Source organism: Meriones unguiculatus, chromosome X (genome assembly GCF_030254825.1).
Source record: "Meriones unguiculatus strain TT.TT164.6M chromosome X, Bangor_MerUng_6.1, whole genome shotgun sequence".
In the NCBI taxonomy this organism is placed as follows: domain Eukaryota; kingdom Metazoa; phylum Chordata; class Mammalia; order Rodentia; family Muridae; genus Meriones; species Meriones unguiculatus.
Genome location: NC_083369.1, coordinates 23,523,955 through 23,539,825, shown reverse-complemented (window position 1 = coordinate 23,539,825; position 15,871 = coordinate 23,523,955). Strand labels below are relative to the sequence as shown.

Below are 15,871 nucleotides of genomic sequence, written 5' to 3'. Positions count from 1 at the left end.
CCAAGTTGCTTTTGGTCATGGTGTTTATCGCAGCAGTAGAAACCCAAAGACCCCTACATGAGGCTGTGGATTGAACAAACCTAACATCACCGTTACTTCTACTACAAAAGAAAATCCTGAATTATTATTTCCTGTTTCCAAATTTTTTGAGGTCATCATTTTTTCTTATTTTTTTTAATTTTTATTTTTAATAATTACACTTCATTCACTTTGTATCCCCCCATAAGCCCCGCCCTCCTCCCCTCCAGATCCCACCCTCCCTTTCCTTCTTCATGCATGCCCCTCCTCAAGTCCACTGATAGGGGAGATTCTCCTCTCCTTCCTTCTTATCCTAGTCTATCAGATCTCATCAGTAGTGGCTACATTGTCATCCTCTGTGGCCTGGTAAGGCTGCTTCGCCTTCAGGGGGAGCTCATCATTTTTTAATAAAGCAGAATAGTAAGTCTTTTCTTAGTATTCTTATAAAGGGTCTTCATATGTTGCTCTATGCAAGGGTTCTGTTCCTTGCTGACAGCAGCATCACCATCCTGTGCAAAAATTAATACCTTGAGTGATTAGTACCTTGCCCGCACAGACCTCCCTGTGCTACATGCTGGGACTCCGGGCATTGGTGCAAGTGGGTGGAGAAGGTAATATAAGCTCACATCCTCTTTCCAAGTAAAGAGGAAGAGCAAGAAATGGCTGTCAGCTCCACAGCTGGTCTTGTCAACCCAAGTGATCCCAATTTCATCTGGCCAGAAAACAAAAAACAAAACAAAACAAAACAAAACAAAAAAAAACAAAAAAAAAAACAAAACAAAACCAGCCTCCTCAGTCCATGAGAGATTTGCTGAACCAGAACCAATCTCTTAAACCTTTGGCAGTTCCTCCAACAAGGACGGAAGTTGAGTAGCTCTGCCTGCCTTGACACTGTTCTCTAGACATTTGTCATGCTCCTGAGGTGCCTCATCCAGCTGCTTCTTCAGAGCATATTCTGACACTCAAGCACTTTCCATTGTACACTTGTTTTCTTCAGCACTCACTTTAAGACATAAAACAAAGAATGACTGAAAAGAAAGATAGAACCTTATCATGATAAACAATAAATTCAGCTAGATATGGTGGTACATGCCCATAATCCAAGCACTCTTGTGATTGAGGAATGAGGATCTTAAGACCAGTCTAAGCTACATAGCAAGGCTCTGTCTCAAAACCAAACTAATACAGAAAAAACAGCACCCTTCATAGGTGATATGTGTTTTATTTACTCTGCTTATGAGTGATGTTGTTAGCTTAATGTCAGCATTCATTTTTATAAAGTTAAAGGAAAAACCGGCTTTTAAGGAAGGCCTTTGAAAGCTGGTCCCAGTGGCCTTGTCTTATTTAGATTTCCTCAGAGCTATGCCCATGCCTGACACAGCTTATTTGCTATATTTTGTCTAACACAGATAAAAGAATTTGTATAAATAGAATGCTGAATTTATGCTTACAAGGCAAGCTTTAAAAGGGAATTTGTAGTTTGCTTGTACTTTGATATTATGTTCGTAAGTTTTCTGCAGCAGTTTTAGTGCATATTAATTGTATCATAGTGTTCTCATATGAAAGAAACAGTGTTTCCTGTTTCCAGATTGTGCTAGAATGAATGAAATATTAATATAATGCATGTAATTCTATAATCTCATTTATGGCAATTATGTTTATCCCTATCATCTTTTCCTTCTGTTTCTACATTTTCATCTTTTGTAAAATTTTCATTCTTCCTCACATGCTCACATTGTTTTTGGTTTTGTGAGATGGGGTGTCGCACAGCCCAAACTAGCTTAGATCCTGTGGTTCTGTCTCCTGCTGTGGTTACAGATATGTACCATACCAGATTTATGTCATCACTTTATGTATACAATGCTGAGGGATCAGAGGAAGGACTCGTAAGCCCAGACTAGGATATGGGGACATTTAGAGCTAAAACATACATAGACATAGAACAGACTCCATTGACATAAAGGAATGGGATCTTGAAGGGTGAATTATAGTTGGTCAGTGAAGTTGAAGGAGGAAAATGAGAACTGAGTGCACACATCATACAAAGACAAAAGGCTGTAACCCTCTGTGCTAGATACTTTCATGTAAACTTGACACAAGCTAAAGTCACCAGACCAGAGGGAACCTCAATTGAGGAAATACCTCCATAATATCTAGCTGTAGGAAATACCATTAATTAGTGATTGATGAGGGAGGGGCCAGCCCATTGTGGGTAGTGCTGTCCCTGGACTGATGGTCCTTAGTTCTATAAGAAAGCCAGCTGAGCAAGCCACAAGGAGCAAGCCAGTAAGCAGTCCCCCTCCATGACCTCTGCATCATCTCTTGCCTCCAGGTTCCTGCCCTATTTAACTGACTTCCTTTGATGTTGTACTGAGATGTTGAAGCCTAAGCAGAATAAACCCTTTCCTCCCTAAGTTGCTTTGGTCGTGGAGTCTCATCACAGCAATAGTAACTAAGACACTGTATCTCTCAAGGTGTATAAACTGAGTCCTGTAGTCAATGCTGGTTTTAAGTAAAGAGACTTTAAATAGTTTGTCTTACTTCTTAATGATTAGGTATTATCCTTGGATTAGCAGCTTATTAATACCTTTGATGTTTGTTGTTTTCAGTTATAAAACAATAGTACTCTCTAGAACATCTTATAATGGTACTATAATAAGATAAGGAAAATATCAGAATTAAAACAAATTACTTTTATGAGCATGAATGCAAAATTCCTAAATAAAATGTCAGCTATCTGAATCTAACAGTAATACAAATGTATCATGAGGGGCCTAGAGAGATGGCTCAGTGCTTTCCTAGAGGACAGAAGTTCAGTTTCTAGCACCGGCATCAGGTGGCTCACAACTGCTCATGACTCCAGCTCCAAAGGATCCAATGTCTCTGGCCTCTACAGGCACCTGTACTTATGTGCATATACCCCCACAAAATTTTAAAAATATTAAAAATAAACCTTCAAAATTGATCTTGATCAGTTAGCTTATCTCAGACACATCCCTCAAAAAAAAAAAAGCAGTGGGATTCCCCTCATTATTAGTATGGATAAAAAAAAATCATATATTTATCTTAGTAAATCTAGGACTGAAGAGGAATTCATTAGCTCAGTAATGATTGCATGAGAAAAAGCTATAGTAAACATTAGTTAGTAGAGAAACTTTAAAGCTATTCTTCTCACATGAGGAAGAGGATAAGGGTACCCCGAGTCCTGTAGTACTGTTTAACCAGATTCTGCAGAGCCTGACTGGTGCTGTATAAATGGAAATTAAATAATATGTCCATTTTCAAAGAAATATATAAATCGCCATGCTTTTCAGATGATATAATCACTTAATGATAAAATATTTTCATTAATAATCAGATCAGGCCTTATATGAAATTTAGACAGCATGTCAATTATAAGAGTCATTTATGAAAAACAAATATTATTTTCTACATTTGCCATATTTAATCAATATAAGTAGTGATACTTTTTGTATTATTAATAAATACTTGAAAATATGCAGAAAACATTTTAACAGGATTAGGTTAAGATCACAAAGAAGAAAAAATGAACTCCAACTTAATTAAACTTTAGTATTGAAAAATCTAAATACATGTATGATATTTCATGGTATCAAATATTTTGTGTTAAAATTTTACAGATGTTAATTTAACTCAAATTGATCTGCAAATTCAAATTTAGTTTGATTTTTATCCTGGCAGTCATCTGAAAGTCTTAAGAGTTCACCAATAGTCAGTCTTACAAAAGGGATTCTTACCAGCATGAAATACTTCTCATATTGGTTACCCATCAGTCAAAGTCAATGTGGTAAAAACAATCTTATAGAATTTCTGTTATCTGCACTATTGTCAGCATTTGTTTTCTTTTCTTCTAAATTTCCACAATAGTTCAAACTCAAACACTCAGTGACTTTTCTAGCCCAAAGTTCCAAAAGTCTTTACACAGTTCCCTTCCTACCCCACTGCCCCTGCCTGCAAAAGACACAATCAAGTCGGTCTCAGTTATATTTTACTCTCTGATACCAGTCTCTGTCTTAGTTAGTGTTTATATTACTGTGATAAAAACCATGACCAAAAGCAACTTTCAGAGGAAAGGGTCTTTTGTTTACAGATTAAAGCCCAACACTCAGGAAATCCTGGGTGGAACTTGTGGCAGGAATATGGAGGCAGCCACTGAAGTAAAAGCCATGGGGGGGGGGTGCTGCTCACCGGCTTGCTACTTATAAGCAGACTCCTTTCAGACTGCTTTCTTATACTTTACAGGGCCACCAGCCCAGTGATGGCACTACTCAATAGTAAGCTAGGCCTTCCCATATCAACCATTAATCAAGAAAGTGCCACAGAGATATGTCTACAGGCAGTCAGATGGAGGCATTTTCTCAACTGAGGATCCTCTTGCCAAATAACTCAACCTGCCCTCAAGCTGAGAAAAAAAAAATGACAATGAGTCTGTGACAAATGTGTATTGTCAGTGTTTTTTTTAGAAGCTGTGTGACTTGTGCTGAGCAGCTGAGAAGTTAATTATATTTCATCCCCAAGGAGAGTGAAAGCTGAGTCCTCACAACCTCCATCCCCATAAAGCTAGCTGTGAATTCTTGTTTCCTACCCTAATCTTCCACAATTTCCCTCCTGTCAGTTTTTAATATACAGCAGTGAGTATTTAACTAATACAAAAAAAATGCATTCAAAGAAATAGCCATAGATTCCTGTTGTCTTGGAATATAGGCTGCTTGTAGACATTCATATTCATATAGATTAAATGTTCTTGGGTACTTCACATTTGTGTTTCTTTTTTCCTTTGTAAAACATCAAATGAATGATGACCATATATGAAAACACAGAAGGAAAGAAAAGGTGTTTAGCAACAGAGGCCCTCTTTGAGTGCCATTTTTGGAGCAAGAACCTGCAAGAAGCTTTAGCTCTATCAGTTGGAACTGTCTTTTGTGTAGGTAGAATGATTTTGGGTTATATTTGAGGAAATCAAAACTGCTGAGATCAGTGCAAAACTACACATTTGGCACTGCCTTTCATTTTTATTTTCTTCTCAGGAGCTGCAGGGCCTGATCAGAGAAAACCTGAAACTGTATCTTTCATTATCATTTCCAAGTCCATAATATTAAACGATAGAAATTTAACACAAAGCTTCTCTTCCATGTCTAGGAGAGGAAGAAGAAATTTGAAAAGGATGGCGAGAGGTTTTACTCATTACTGGACCGGCACTTACATCTGTCATCCAAAAAGAAAGAATCTCAGTTGCTAGAGGTATGTTCACAAACTCTATCCTTGATTGCATCTTGTGCTGTTCCTTAGAAACCAGTCATTTCAGGTGGTGAGATTTCTCCATCAAATAGCTCAACAGGAGCACATGGAAACATTTGCAGGGAATACTTGAGGTCTGGGTCCCAGGCCCTCTGAGTCTTCAGCCAGTTTCTCCACCAGTTTCCTTTGTTAAGAAACTTTATTCCTGGCTTCAATCCCACTGTGTGGAAGAGTGATACTCAAGCACTTCAAGTGTCACTTTCAATTCCAAGTTTCCAAGTCTGTGTTTCTAGATTCTGTTGGCATAGATATAAAGTAGTATTGTATTTGGTGTTCTGTTGCCTGTTTTGGTGGGGGCAGGGGGTACTGCACTGGGACCACTGCTTCTATGAGACCTGCAGTGACCACAGTTCTCCCCAGCCACTATTTAATGGATAACTACCAACTCATTAAGCTGAGTACAACAAAACTACAGAGACACTAATACCACGTTCCTGTCTTTCTACTTGGGATTCTAACATAAGAATGTGCATTAATCTCATAGCAGTAAGGCTCTTTCTGTACTGTAAAACGTATGCTTAAATAATAATTTGGAGGGACCTGGGGAGTGAGGAGGTGAAGACATGTCTGGATGGAGGAAATCCCTCTGTGGAAGAAAGTTACCTTTCCAATTTGAGATAATTTGAAAAAAAAAAAAGGTAAAAGGCATGACAAATAGAAATAAAGAAAATGCCCTACACGGAGGCTAGTAGCCTCAAGGTGCGAGTCTTGAGAAGCGATTTGTCCAGAATTGATACTACTCTAAAAGACTAATGAAAGATAAGCTAGGATAATCAAATGCAGTGGGTGCACATCTTGACTAATGCAACAACAGCAGCAACAAAGAAAGGAAAATAAAAGAAAAACCATGGCCATGACATCAGAAAGTTGAGAAATATTTGTTATCTGCAGCTGGCAAGGAGAGCAGATGGTTAATTTCCAAAGTGATGCTGTCTGAACAAAAGGAGGGTGAGGACAGTTATAGAGAGGCCTGTTAAATAAGATTTAGTCCTTGCCTGGCAACTGGGAACCCAACTGGTAAAATGTTTCCCATACTTTTATTAATAGTTCACTAAATGATAATAGTGGCTCTCTGTGCACAAGCTGTCTATGCAGACAGTGTGGCTCTTCTCAGACAGTCTAGAATGACAGCACATGCTAGGCAGGGAGTGCCTATTTTATAAGCCCAGTGTAAACTGAAGTGTATCATCAGTCTCTAAAGAACCTTCCCCGGGAGCTATGTTTACTGGGTTGTTACAGCTAATTGAAAGGAATTTCATGCATCCTTCATGAAACTTCTAAGGAGTCTCTTGGAAGCTTATATACAGTTTCTTCTACACAGGGTTCCTCTCTTTGATGATTTTTCTTAGTATCCTTTCACTGAAAGAGTGCCATCTGGTATTATGACTATATATTGAATCCCCAGTCCTGTGGGTCCTCTTAGTGACTACCATATCTGAAGATACATGGGGATACATTCTATATATTGGAGTTTTTTTTTTTTTCTGTGAAGTTGTCTAGAGTGTTCTAGTAGTTTTATATGTTATATAAGTATCATTATCGACAGCGTGTGGGGATTTTGGTGTTTTCAAACAGGGTCTCCCCTAGAATGTCCTCAGATTCCCAGAAGTCATCCCATGCCACGTGCTGGGATGGTAGGCTTGAGTCACCATAGCATTCCTGATGAGCAAGACTATATATAGCCCTTATAACTGTTATTTAAAAGTGAAGTAAGGGAACTTGGTTCAGTCTCCTTTTTTTTTTTTTTGTTTTTACTTTTGTTTTTTAATTTCTTTATGTTTTTCAGTCTCTTTTCTTAAATAGGTTCTATTTTTAGAGATACTTTATTTAGCTAAGTATGTTGGGTAATGGTTATAATCCCAACACTCAACAGGCTGAAGTAGGAGGATTGCTATGAATTTGAGCTATATAATAAGTTCTTCATGGTGAGACCCCTTCTTAGACATAAAGAAAAGGAAGAAAGGGTTGAAAAGATAGAGGAAAGGAGGAAGAGAGAGAGGGAGAAGGCTGCAATTGTAGCTTGAGAGTTAGAGGCCATCCTTGGCTACATATAGAGTGAGAAGTCAGCCTAGGATACATGACAACCCTGTCTCCCTGAAGGAAACAAAGAAAGGAACATATCATTGTTAACTCACTTTTCAGTTTTATTGTTATATTGCCTCATCTCTCAGAATGGTATGAAAAAGTTGAGAGGCAGTGCCTAGGACAGGTTTAGGCATTTTGGGGGGACGAAAGGAAGGCTGTGTACTGTGATAAATCCTTAGACAAGTGTTTTTTTTTTTTTCTTTAATTTTGTATTTGATAACTATAAATTCACATGTAGATAAAACAAATACTGCAGAGAGATTCCATGTATCTTAAAAAGCAAAGAAAAAAGAGGGAGAATATAGAGATAAAGATTCCTGACACACATTTTTACTGTTATTAATATCTTGTATTCATTTATTGCAATTGGTGAGCCAATAGGTTTTGTGTTCTGTGGCTACGGATTGATTTTTGTTATCTATCTATCTATTTATTTATTTATTTTACTTTGTTGGGTTTAGAACTCTGTACAAGCTAGGCAGGCACTGTAGCACTGAGTTACATCCCTTTTATTCCCATTCTGTTGGATTTGACAAGTGTATATTGATTCTATTCTCACTCATTTCAAATCCTTGGCATCCATTTATCTTTTTGTGTACTTTCTATTTTTTTGTCATTTCTATAATGTTATGTCCTTGGAATCCTATAGCATGGGGCCTTTTCACATTGGCTTCTTTATTTAGCAATATGTATCTACTGTTTGCATTTTTATGACTTGGTATCCCATCTTTTAAGGCTGTTGTCTGGTTGTACCACATATGTATTTCATATCCTGTAGAAGGATTTTTCTTCTGATATTTGGAAGTTATTAATATGGCCATGATAAATATTTGTGTACAGATTTTGTTGAAGTTGTTTTGGTAAATGATATAAACAGTTGGGCTGCATTGTAAGTAGATGTTTTCTTTTGTAAGAACCTGCTATTTTCCAACATGTAACATTTTTCTTTCCCACCAGCTCTGAGACTTGCTTTTGCTTTACGCCCCTATCAGCTTTTGGGTTTGGTGTTATCAGTGCTTTCACTGTTAGTGTACTAGGTATACTATTAGAATCCACATTTCTATTGTCATTTGAAATTTCCCAGTGACATGTAATATAGACCATGTTCTCATATGCTTAATTGCCACTTGTCTGGTGAGATGTCTGATCAGATACTTTGCCTCTTTTTATTTAATTATTTTTAATAATTATAGTTTATTCACTTTGTATCCCCCCTGTACCTCCCACTCTCCTCCCCTCCCAACCCCACCTTTTCTCTTCCCCACCTGTGTCCCTCTCCCAGTACACTGATAGGGGAGGTCTTCCTCCCCTTCTCTCTGACCCTAGACTATCAGGTCTCATCAGGAGTGGCTGCATTGTCTTCTTCTGTGGCCTGGTAAGGCTGCTTCCCCCTCAGGGGGAGGTGATCAAAGAGCAGGCCAATCAGTTCATGTCAGAGACAGTCCCTGTCTCCATTACTATGGAGGCCACTTGAATACTGAACTGCCATAGGCTACCTCTGTGCTGGGGTTCCAGTCCATCTTTACGAGTGGTCCTTGGCTGAAGTATCCGTTTCAGAAAAGACCACTGTGCTCAGAATTTTAGGATCTGTTGCTGTCCTTGTGGAGCTCCTGTCCTCTCCAGGTCTTACTATGTCCACTTCCTTCATAAGATTCCCTGCACTCTGCCCAAAGTTTGGCTATGAGTCTCAGCATCTGCCTCAATGCAGGGTAGAGCCTTTCAGAGGCCCTCTTTGGTAGGCTCCTGTCCTGTTCCTCTTTTTCTCCCTCCTCTGATGTCTATCCTCTTTGCCTTTCTGAATGAGGATTGAGTATCTTAGCCAGAGTCCTCCTTCCTAATTAGCTTCCTTAGGTGTACAAATTTTAGTATGTTTATCGCATATTATATGTTTAATACCCACTAATGAGTGACTATATACCCTGTGTGTCTTTCTGCTTCTGGGATACCTCACTCAGGATGATCTTTTTCACTTCCCACCATTTACCTGCAAATTTCATGATTTCCTTGTTTTTCATCACTGAGTAATATTCCATTGTGTAGATGTACTACAATTTCTGTATCCATTCCTGAACTGAGGGGCATCTGGGCTGTTTCCAGCTTCTGGCTATTACAAATAAAGCTGCTACAAACATGGTTGAGCAGATGTCCTTGTTGTATACTTGAGACACTTTTGGATGTATGCCTAGGAGTAGTATGGCTGGATCTTGAGGTAGCACTATTCCTAGTTGACTGAGAAAGCGCCAGATTGACTTCCAAAGTGGTTGTACAAGTTTACATTCCCACCAGCAGTGGAGGAGGGTTCCCCTTTCTCCACAGCCTCTCCAGCATGTGTTGTCACTTGAGTTTTTGATCTTAGCCATTCTGATGGGTGTAAGGTGAAATCTCAGGGTTGTTTTGATTTGCATTTCCCTGATGACTAAGGACATTGAACATTTCTTTAAGTGTTTCTCTGCCATTCAATATTCCTCTATAGAGAATTCTTTGTTTAGCTCTGTACCCCATTTTTTAATTGGATTATTTGATTTGTTGCTGTTTAACTTCTTTAGTTCTTTATATATTCTTGATATCAGCCCTCTGTCAGATGTAGGGTTGGTGAAGATCCTTCCCTAGTCTGTAGGCAGTCATTTTGTTTTGATGACAGTGTCCTTTGCTTTACAGAAGCTTTTCAGTTTCATGAGGTCCCATTTATTGATTGTTGCTCTTAAACAAGTATCTCTCATCTTTTTTAGCAGTGACTTTGGTACAGCACATATTGGTTTAATGAAATTTTACCTATCCATATTTTCACTGAATCATGCTTTCGATGTGTTTAAAAGTCTTGTCAATTTAAAGTCATGTAGATTTTCTGCTTCCTCATCTTGTTTTGTAACACCGCAATGTGGTCTCAAACTTGTATCTTGCTGCTTAGACTTTTAAGTACTGTCATAGGTGTGTCTCATCATATGTGGCCAGATTTTCTCTGTCATTATCTTCCAAGATTTTAAAATAGTGTCACCTAGATTTGACTAGGGAAATGGCAACCATGAAATCTTAACAATATGCTTACTTAAACAAGACTGGAATAATTACACCACCATTTGATATGCTTTGTGGACAATGAAAAATTTAAAAATTTAAAAGTGAAAATTTTTATCATTTCTGTTAGCATACGAAGAAATGTATTTCAGTGTGACATTTCTACACATATACGTCATTATTATTTTCTTTTGCTCTACCTAGTTCTCCATCCTCCTTTGGCTGATATTCTTCCTCCCCCAAAAGTTCATATATCAGCTTTCATAATGTACACTCTGATCCTTTCTTGTTCTTTTCCCCTCCTCTAGTTCACTCCAAGGACAGTTCTACTTCCCTGTCCTATAAAAACACATATAAAGTTAAATTAAGATTCTGATTAAGAGGAGTGATGTGGTACTGTTTTCCTGACCTTGTCTTACTTGACTAAACCTTTTGATTTATAATTCTGAAAATTGCATGATTTTGGTTTTTAGTGCTGAATAAAATTCAATTCTGTTCATGCATCTCATTTTCAAAATTCTGTTCATCTGTTGATGGGCATCTAAGCTTGTTCCATACCATGGCTGTTGTGGATAGTGCAATAATAAACATGGATGTACCAGTGTTTCTATAGTATGCTGACTTAGAGTACATACTACAGACTTAGCGTCCATACATAGGAGCTATGTAGCTGGTTAATATGATAATTCTTTTATTTTTGCACAACCCTCAGTTATCATTGAAAACATTTCTTCATTCCATCTTTTTCTATCACTTGTATTTTGAGTATACATATGCTTTACATTTTGTCTACCAGTTCTCAGATATTTTATTTTATGTTGTTTATTTTCTATGTTTTGACCTTTGTATTGATGTAGATTCAAGATTGCTGATTTGTTTCCCATATTATCAGGACTCTCACTCGGGGTCCTATCTAGGCTTAGGTGGTTGCTGTACCTATGAGCATTATCCCCAGGCATAAACTTATTCATTCTTTCCTCAGTCTTGTTTGTACTGGTGGTGAACTCAATAAAGCATGCTTCATTTCTGTTATAATGTTTCAGATGTGTGGAATTTCCTTTGGATCCATGCTTCAAAGTTGTTGTTTTTTTTTTTTTTGTCTTCCAATACCACATCTACTGTTACATGTTGCTCTTATTTTCACTAGAACCCTTTTAATTTTACCATAGTTGTTTAAAATTCATGCTCGTATAATTCTACAGCCTCTGCCTTCTCTTAGTTTCTGCTGCTTGTTCTCACACTTCAGACTGTTTTTTTTTTTTTTTTTTTTTTTTTTTGCCTTTTTTGCTTTTCTGCGCAAAAGGCAGAAAAGGATGTTTGGCTAAAGAAACTGAAGTAAGTACTTAATGTGAGGTTTCATGCTTATTTGGCTAGGACGTATGTTGGGCTTAGTTTGTTCATACTGCAGTTTCTTTGGATCTCTTGTCTTTGGATTTTCTTGGCAATTTATTGTTAGGTTGGCTGTAGTTCCTCACTGGGAGTTATCTCCACAGCTCTGAACACCTTTCACTCCCAGGTGTCTGTTGTCATGGGTTCTGATTCTCTCCGTTCAACTACAATCTCATCTTTGCAGCAACACTTATCCTTATGACTTGAATTTTGTGTTGGATTTAAGAAAGCTTTTCTAGCTTGTTAAGCTTTTTTCTTGATTTGAAAATCTAATATATCACTCCCAAGCTTCCAACATGTTGGACTAGAAATAGGAAGCCTCGAGGCTTTTTGATATCCTGGTTTTGTATGACCTCTATAAAACGTAAATAAAGAAAACAATAGAAATTGGATTTTTGCACGGGGCTCAGTGCCTCTTCAGCTGTAGACGCTGACTGATGCTGTCACTCCTGACTTTCAAAACGGATCATGCCCATTTGTGACATTTGTTGCCTTCTTTCTACAGGCAGACCTTCAAGTGGATAAGGAAAGGCACAATTTCTTCGAGTCTTCTCTTGATTATGTCTATCAAATTCAGGAAGTTCAGGAGTCCAAGAAGTTCAATATCGTGGAACCAGTAAGTTCTCTCTGTTGGTGAATACATGTACACCTGCACATGCATGTACACATGCACCTCCTTCCCAAATGTCCAAGGGAATGGGAAGAGTTTCGGGCATAAGATCGGCAGCTCAAAGAATAAAAACACCAATCCATGCTCAACAGTATCTGTCGATCATTTTGTCACACAGTTTTTTTTCTTGCTCTTTTAGAGATGTTCACTGTGTTGCTCTCCGCTCATGACCATTTTCCCACTTAAACGTTTTCCTCTGATTTTATCCCTCTTCCAAATTCTACATCACACTTTATTTTTCACTTTAAAAAGTAATATTTTATTAATGATTGGAGAATTTGGTACAATTTGTCTTGATCTCATTCATCACATTCCGTTTAATTCCTCCCATAGGTACACTCAAAACATCTCCCTCTTCTTTTTTTAAAGAAAAGAATATCTCTTTTTTTTCTTTTTTTTTATTATTATTTTTTTATCAGTTACATTTTATTAACTCTGTATCCCAGCTGTGTCCCGATCCCTCATTCCCTCCCAATCCCACCCTCCTTCCCTCATCTCCTCCCTGCCCCTTTCCAAGTCCACTGAATAGGGGGGACCTCCTCCCCATTCATCTGATCCTGTTTTATCAGGTATCTTCAGGACTGGCTGCAAAGCCCTCCTCTGTGGCCTAACAGGACTGCTCCTCCCTTCGGGGGTGGGGAGACCAAAGAGCCAGTCATTGAGTCCCTGTTAGAAATAGTCCTTGTTCCCCTCACTTTGGGAAACCAATTGGTTACTGAGCTACCACAGGCTACATCTGAGCGGAGGTTCTAGGTTATATCCATACATGGTCCTTGGTTGAATGTCAGTCTCAGAAAAGACCCTGTGCCCAGATATATTTGGTCCTTGTGGAGCTCCTATCCTTTCCCCATCAGACTAACTCCCCTTCTTTCTTATGATTCCCTGTACTCTGCCAAAGATTTGGTCATGAGTCTTTGCTTTGAAAACACTGCTAGTTAGAGAAAAGAATATCTCAATTCCCTTTTTTTTTTTTTTTTTTTAAAGAAAAGGCTATCTCGCAGCTGCTTTCCTGGTTGTTATCAGTATCTCTGCCCCTTTTTCTGTGATTTTCGCCTAAGGTTCGGGGTAATGTTCTAAATGTATTGACTGGAGGTGGGGACTCTGCTATCAGTTTATTTCTGAATTTTGAGCACTTGTGGCTTTCTGTAATATTCTCCATATACTGCAAAACTAAACTTATTCTGTGAGTGCTAAGAGCTACACTTATCTCTGGATGTAAGGATGAGTATTTAGAATACAGTTATGTAGAGTATGCTGGTTTAGGAAGATGGCTGGGGCAAATTCTACTCTGGGTAGCATGACCTCACCAGCCACAGATAGCTAGCTAAATTAATAGTGCCCTGTCTCATTTCTGATTTTAGTGGAAATTTTCTTTGACCATTTCCCCTTTACTCCAATGTTCACTGTAGGTCTGTCATGAAAACATGTTGGATTTTGTCAAAGGCTTTTTCTTCATCTATTGAGATGATCATGTGAATGTTTTCTTTAACTTAATTTTTATGATTTATTACATTTGTGGATTACATATGATGAAACTGCCCTGCATCTCTGGGTTAAAGCCAACTTGATCATGATGAGTAATCTTTTTGATATATGCCTAAATACAGTTTGAAAGTATGTTATTGGGGATATTTGCATCTATGTTTATCATGGATATTGGGTGTAGGCTTTGTTGTTACTACACCTGTGTCTTTACCTGGTTTTGATATTAAATAATACTGGCTTTATAAACTCTGTCTGTCTGTCTGTCTGTCTGTCTGTCTGTCTCTCTCTCTCTCTCTCTCTCTCTCTCTGTGTGTGTGTGTGTGTGTGTGTGTGTTTTGAGACAAGGTTTCTCTGTGCATCCCTAACTGTCCTGGAACGCCCTCTGTAGACCAGGCTGGCCTTGAACTCAGATCTAACTGCCTCTGCTTCCAAATTGCTAGGGTTAAAGGAGTGAACCACTGTGTTAAGTTTTCTTCCCGGATCATCTTTGAAAGGCTTACATTATTCTACTGTGAATCGATCTGGGCCTGGACTTCTGGGCTTTCTACTCATGCTTTCTGAAAGCTTAAAAATCAATGCATTATTACTTCAGCCTGTGCTGAGAACTCATTGCCCTTACATTCAATCATTTCCTGTTCTACTATTTTTATATCTACCTTACGTAATTTTTTTCTACTAAATTACCTTTAATTTATTACAAAATTTAGTGTTTTGATTTGAAAATATGCTGACTTTTGACAACTATTTTTTATTACTATGTAGTGCATTCATCACAGAAAGGGTTAAAATAGTGCATTGGATGATCAAAAATCCCTTATACAAAAAATATCTTCATCGGTTCTATATTATTTTCCCTTCCAAGTTGCTTGTGTATATATCTCTTTCTATGTGCTTGACATGTAATATTACAAGACAAAATATGGATATACTTGCTTACATTTTGGTGTGTACATGTATATCCTACCTAAGTAAATCTTCACAAGCAATGTAACACTCCAGCTACGTATTCCCAAAGACTTAACTGCTTTAAACAAACATGTTATAAAGACATTTATGTAAAAGGCAAAAATGAAGAATCAACATAATCTTTGAGGTTTTTCAATATTGCTTCAAAAAGCTCTCTCTCTCTTATAGTAGAAAACTATGCATCTGTTTATCCTAGAAAAAAATATAAAAGGATAATGCTATCATGTAAAGGAGTCACAAAACCTAGCTGTATGTCCCATGACATGTACTTTTGAGTATGAATGTCTCTCTATATATGGCATGTGAGATTGTATGACTGAGTATGTGTGTGCTGATAAGTGCATTTTTATAACTCTGTATGTACTATGTGAAAGTAAGTACGCATTCATTTATTGAAGAATCAGCAAGAATTTTGTTGTATATTGTAGTAAACCAGAATGACAGTTTCTTTCTTTATGAACACTATATTCCCATGGAGTAGCAAGAAGTGACAGAATTATGTACATGATCAAAAAAGTTGTGAGAAGAGCTACATATGTGCAGGGGTTCTAGATTATCTCCATGCATGGTCCTTGGTTGGAATATCAATCTCAGAAAAGACCCCTGGGCCCAGATTTTTGGTTCTGTTGCTCTCCTTATGGAGTTCCTGTCCTCTCCAGGTCTTTATATCTCCCCCTTCTTTCATAAGATTCCCTGCACTCTGCCCAAAGTTTGGCTATGAGTCTCAGTATCTGCTCTGATACCCTGCTGGCTACAGTCTTATTTTAGAGGCCCTCTGTGGTAGGCTCCTGTCCTGTTCCCTGTTTTCTCCCTAAGTGGGTTCCTTAGTAAGGGGAACAGGGGATGTATATGACATGAACTCAGTGGCTGGATCTTTGATCACCAACCCCTGAGGTGGGGAGCAGCCTTACCAGGCCACAGAGG

The 15,871-nt window shown here is 38.1% G+C and overlaps 1 protein-coding gene across 2 annotated transcripts in view; it reads left to right on the top strand.

Moving 5' to 3' along the window:
* Positions 1–15,871, top strand: part of Ophn1 (oligophrenin 1) — a 389,762-nt gene that overhangs the window by 185,895 nt on the left and 187,996 nt on the right. For both annotated transcript variants that reach the window (XM_060375008.1, XM_060375007.1), the window contains exons 6-7: positions 5,179–5,280; positions 12,332–12,442. In XM_060375008.1, coding sequence (XP_060230991.1) covers positions 5,179–5,280; positions 12,332–12,442 — 213 coding nt within the window. The remainder of the gene's footprint in view (positions 1–5,178; positions 5,281–12,331; positions 12,443–15,871) is intronic.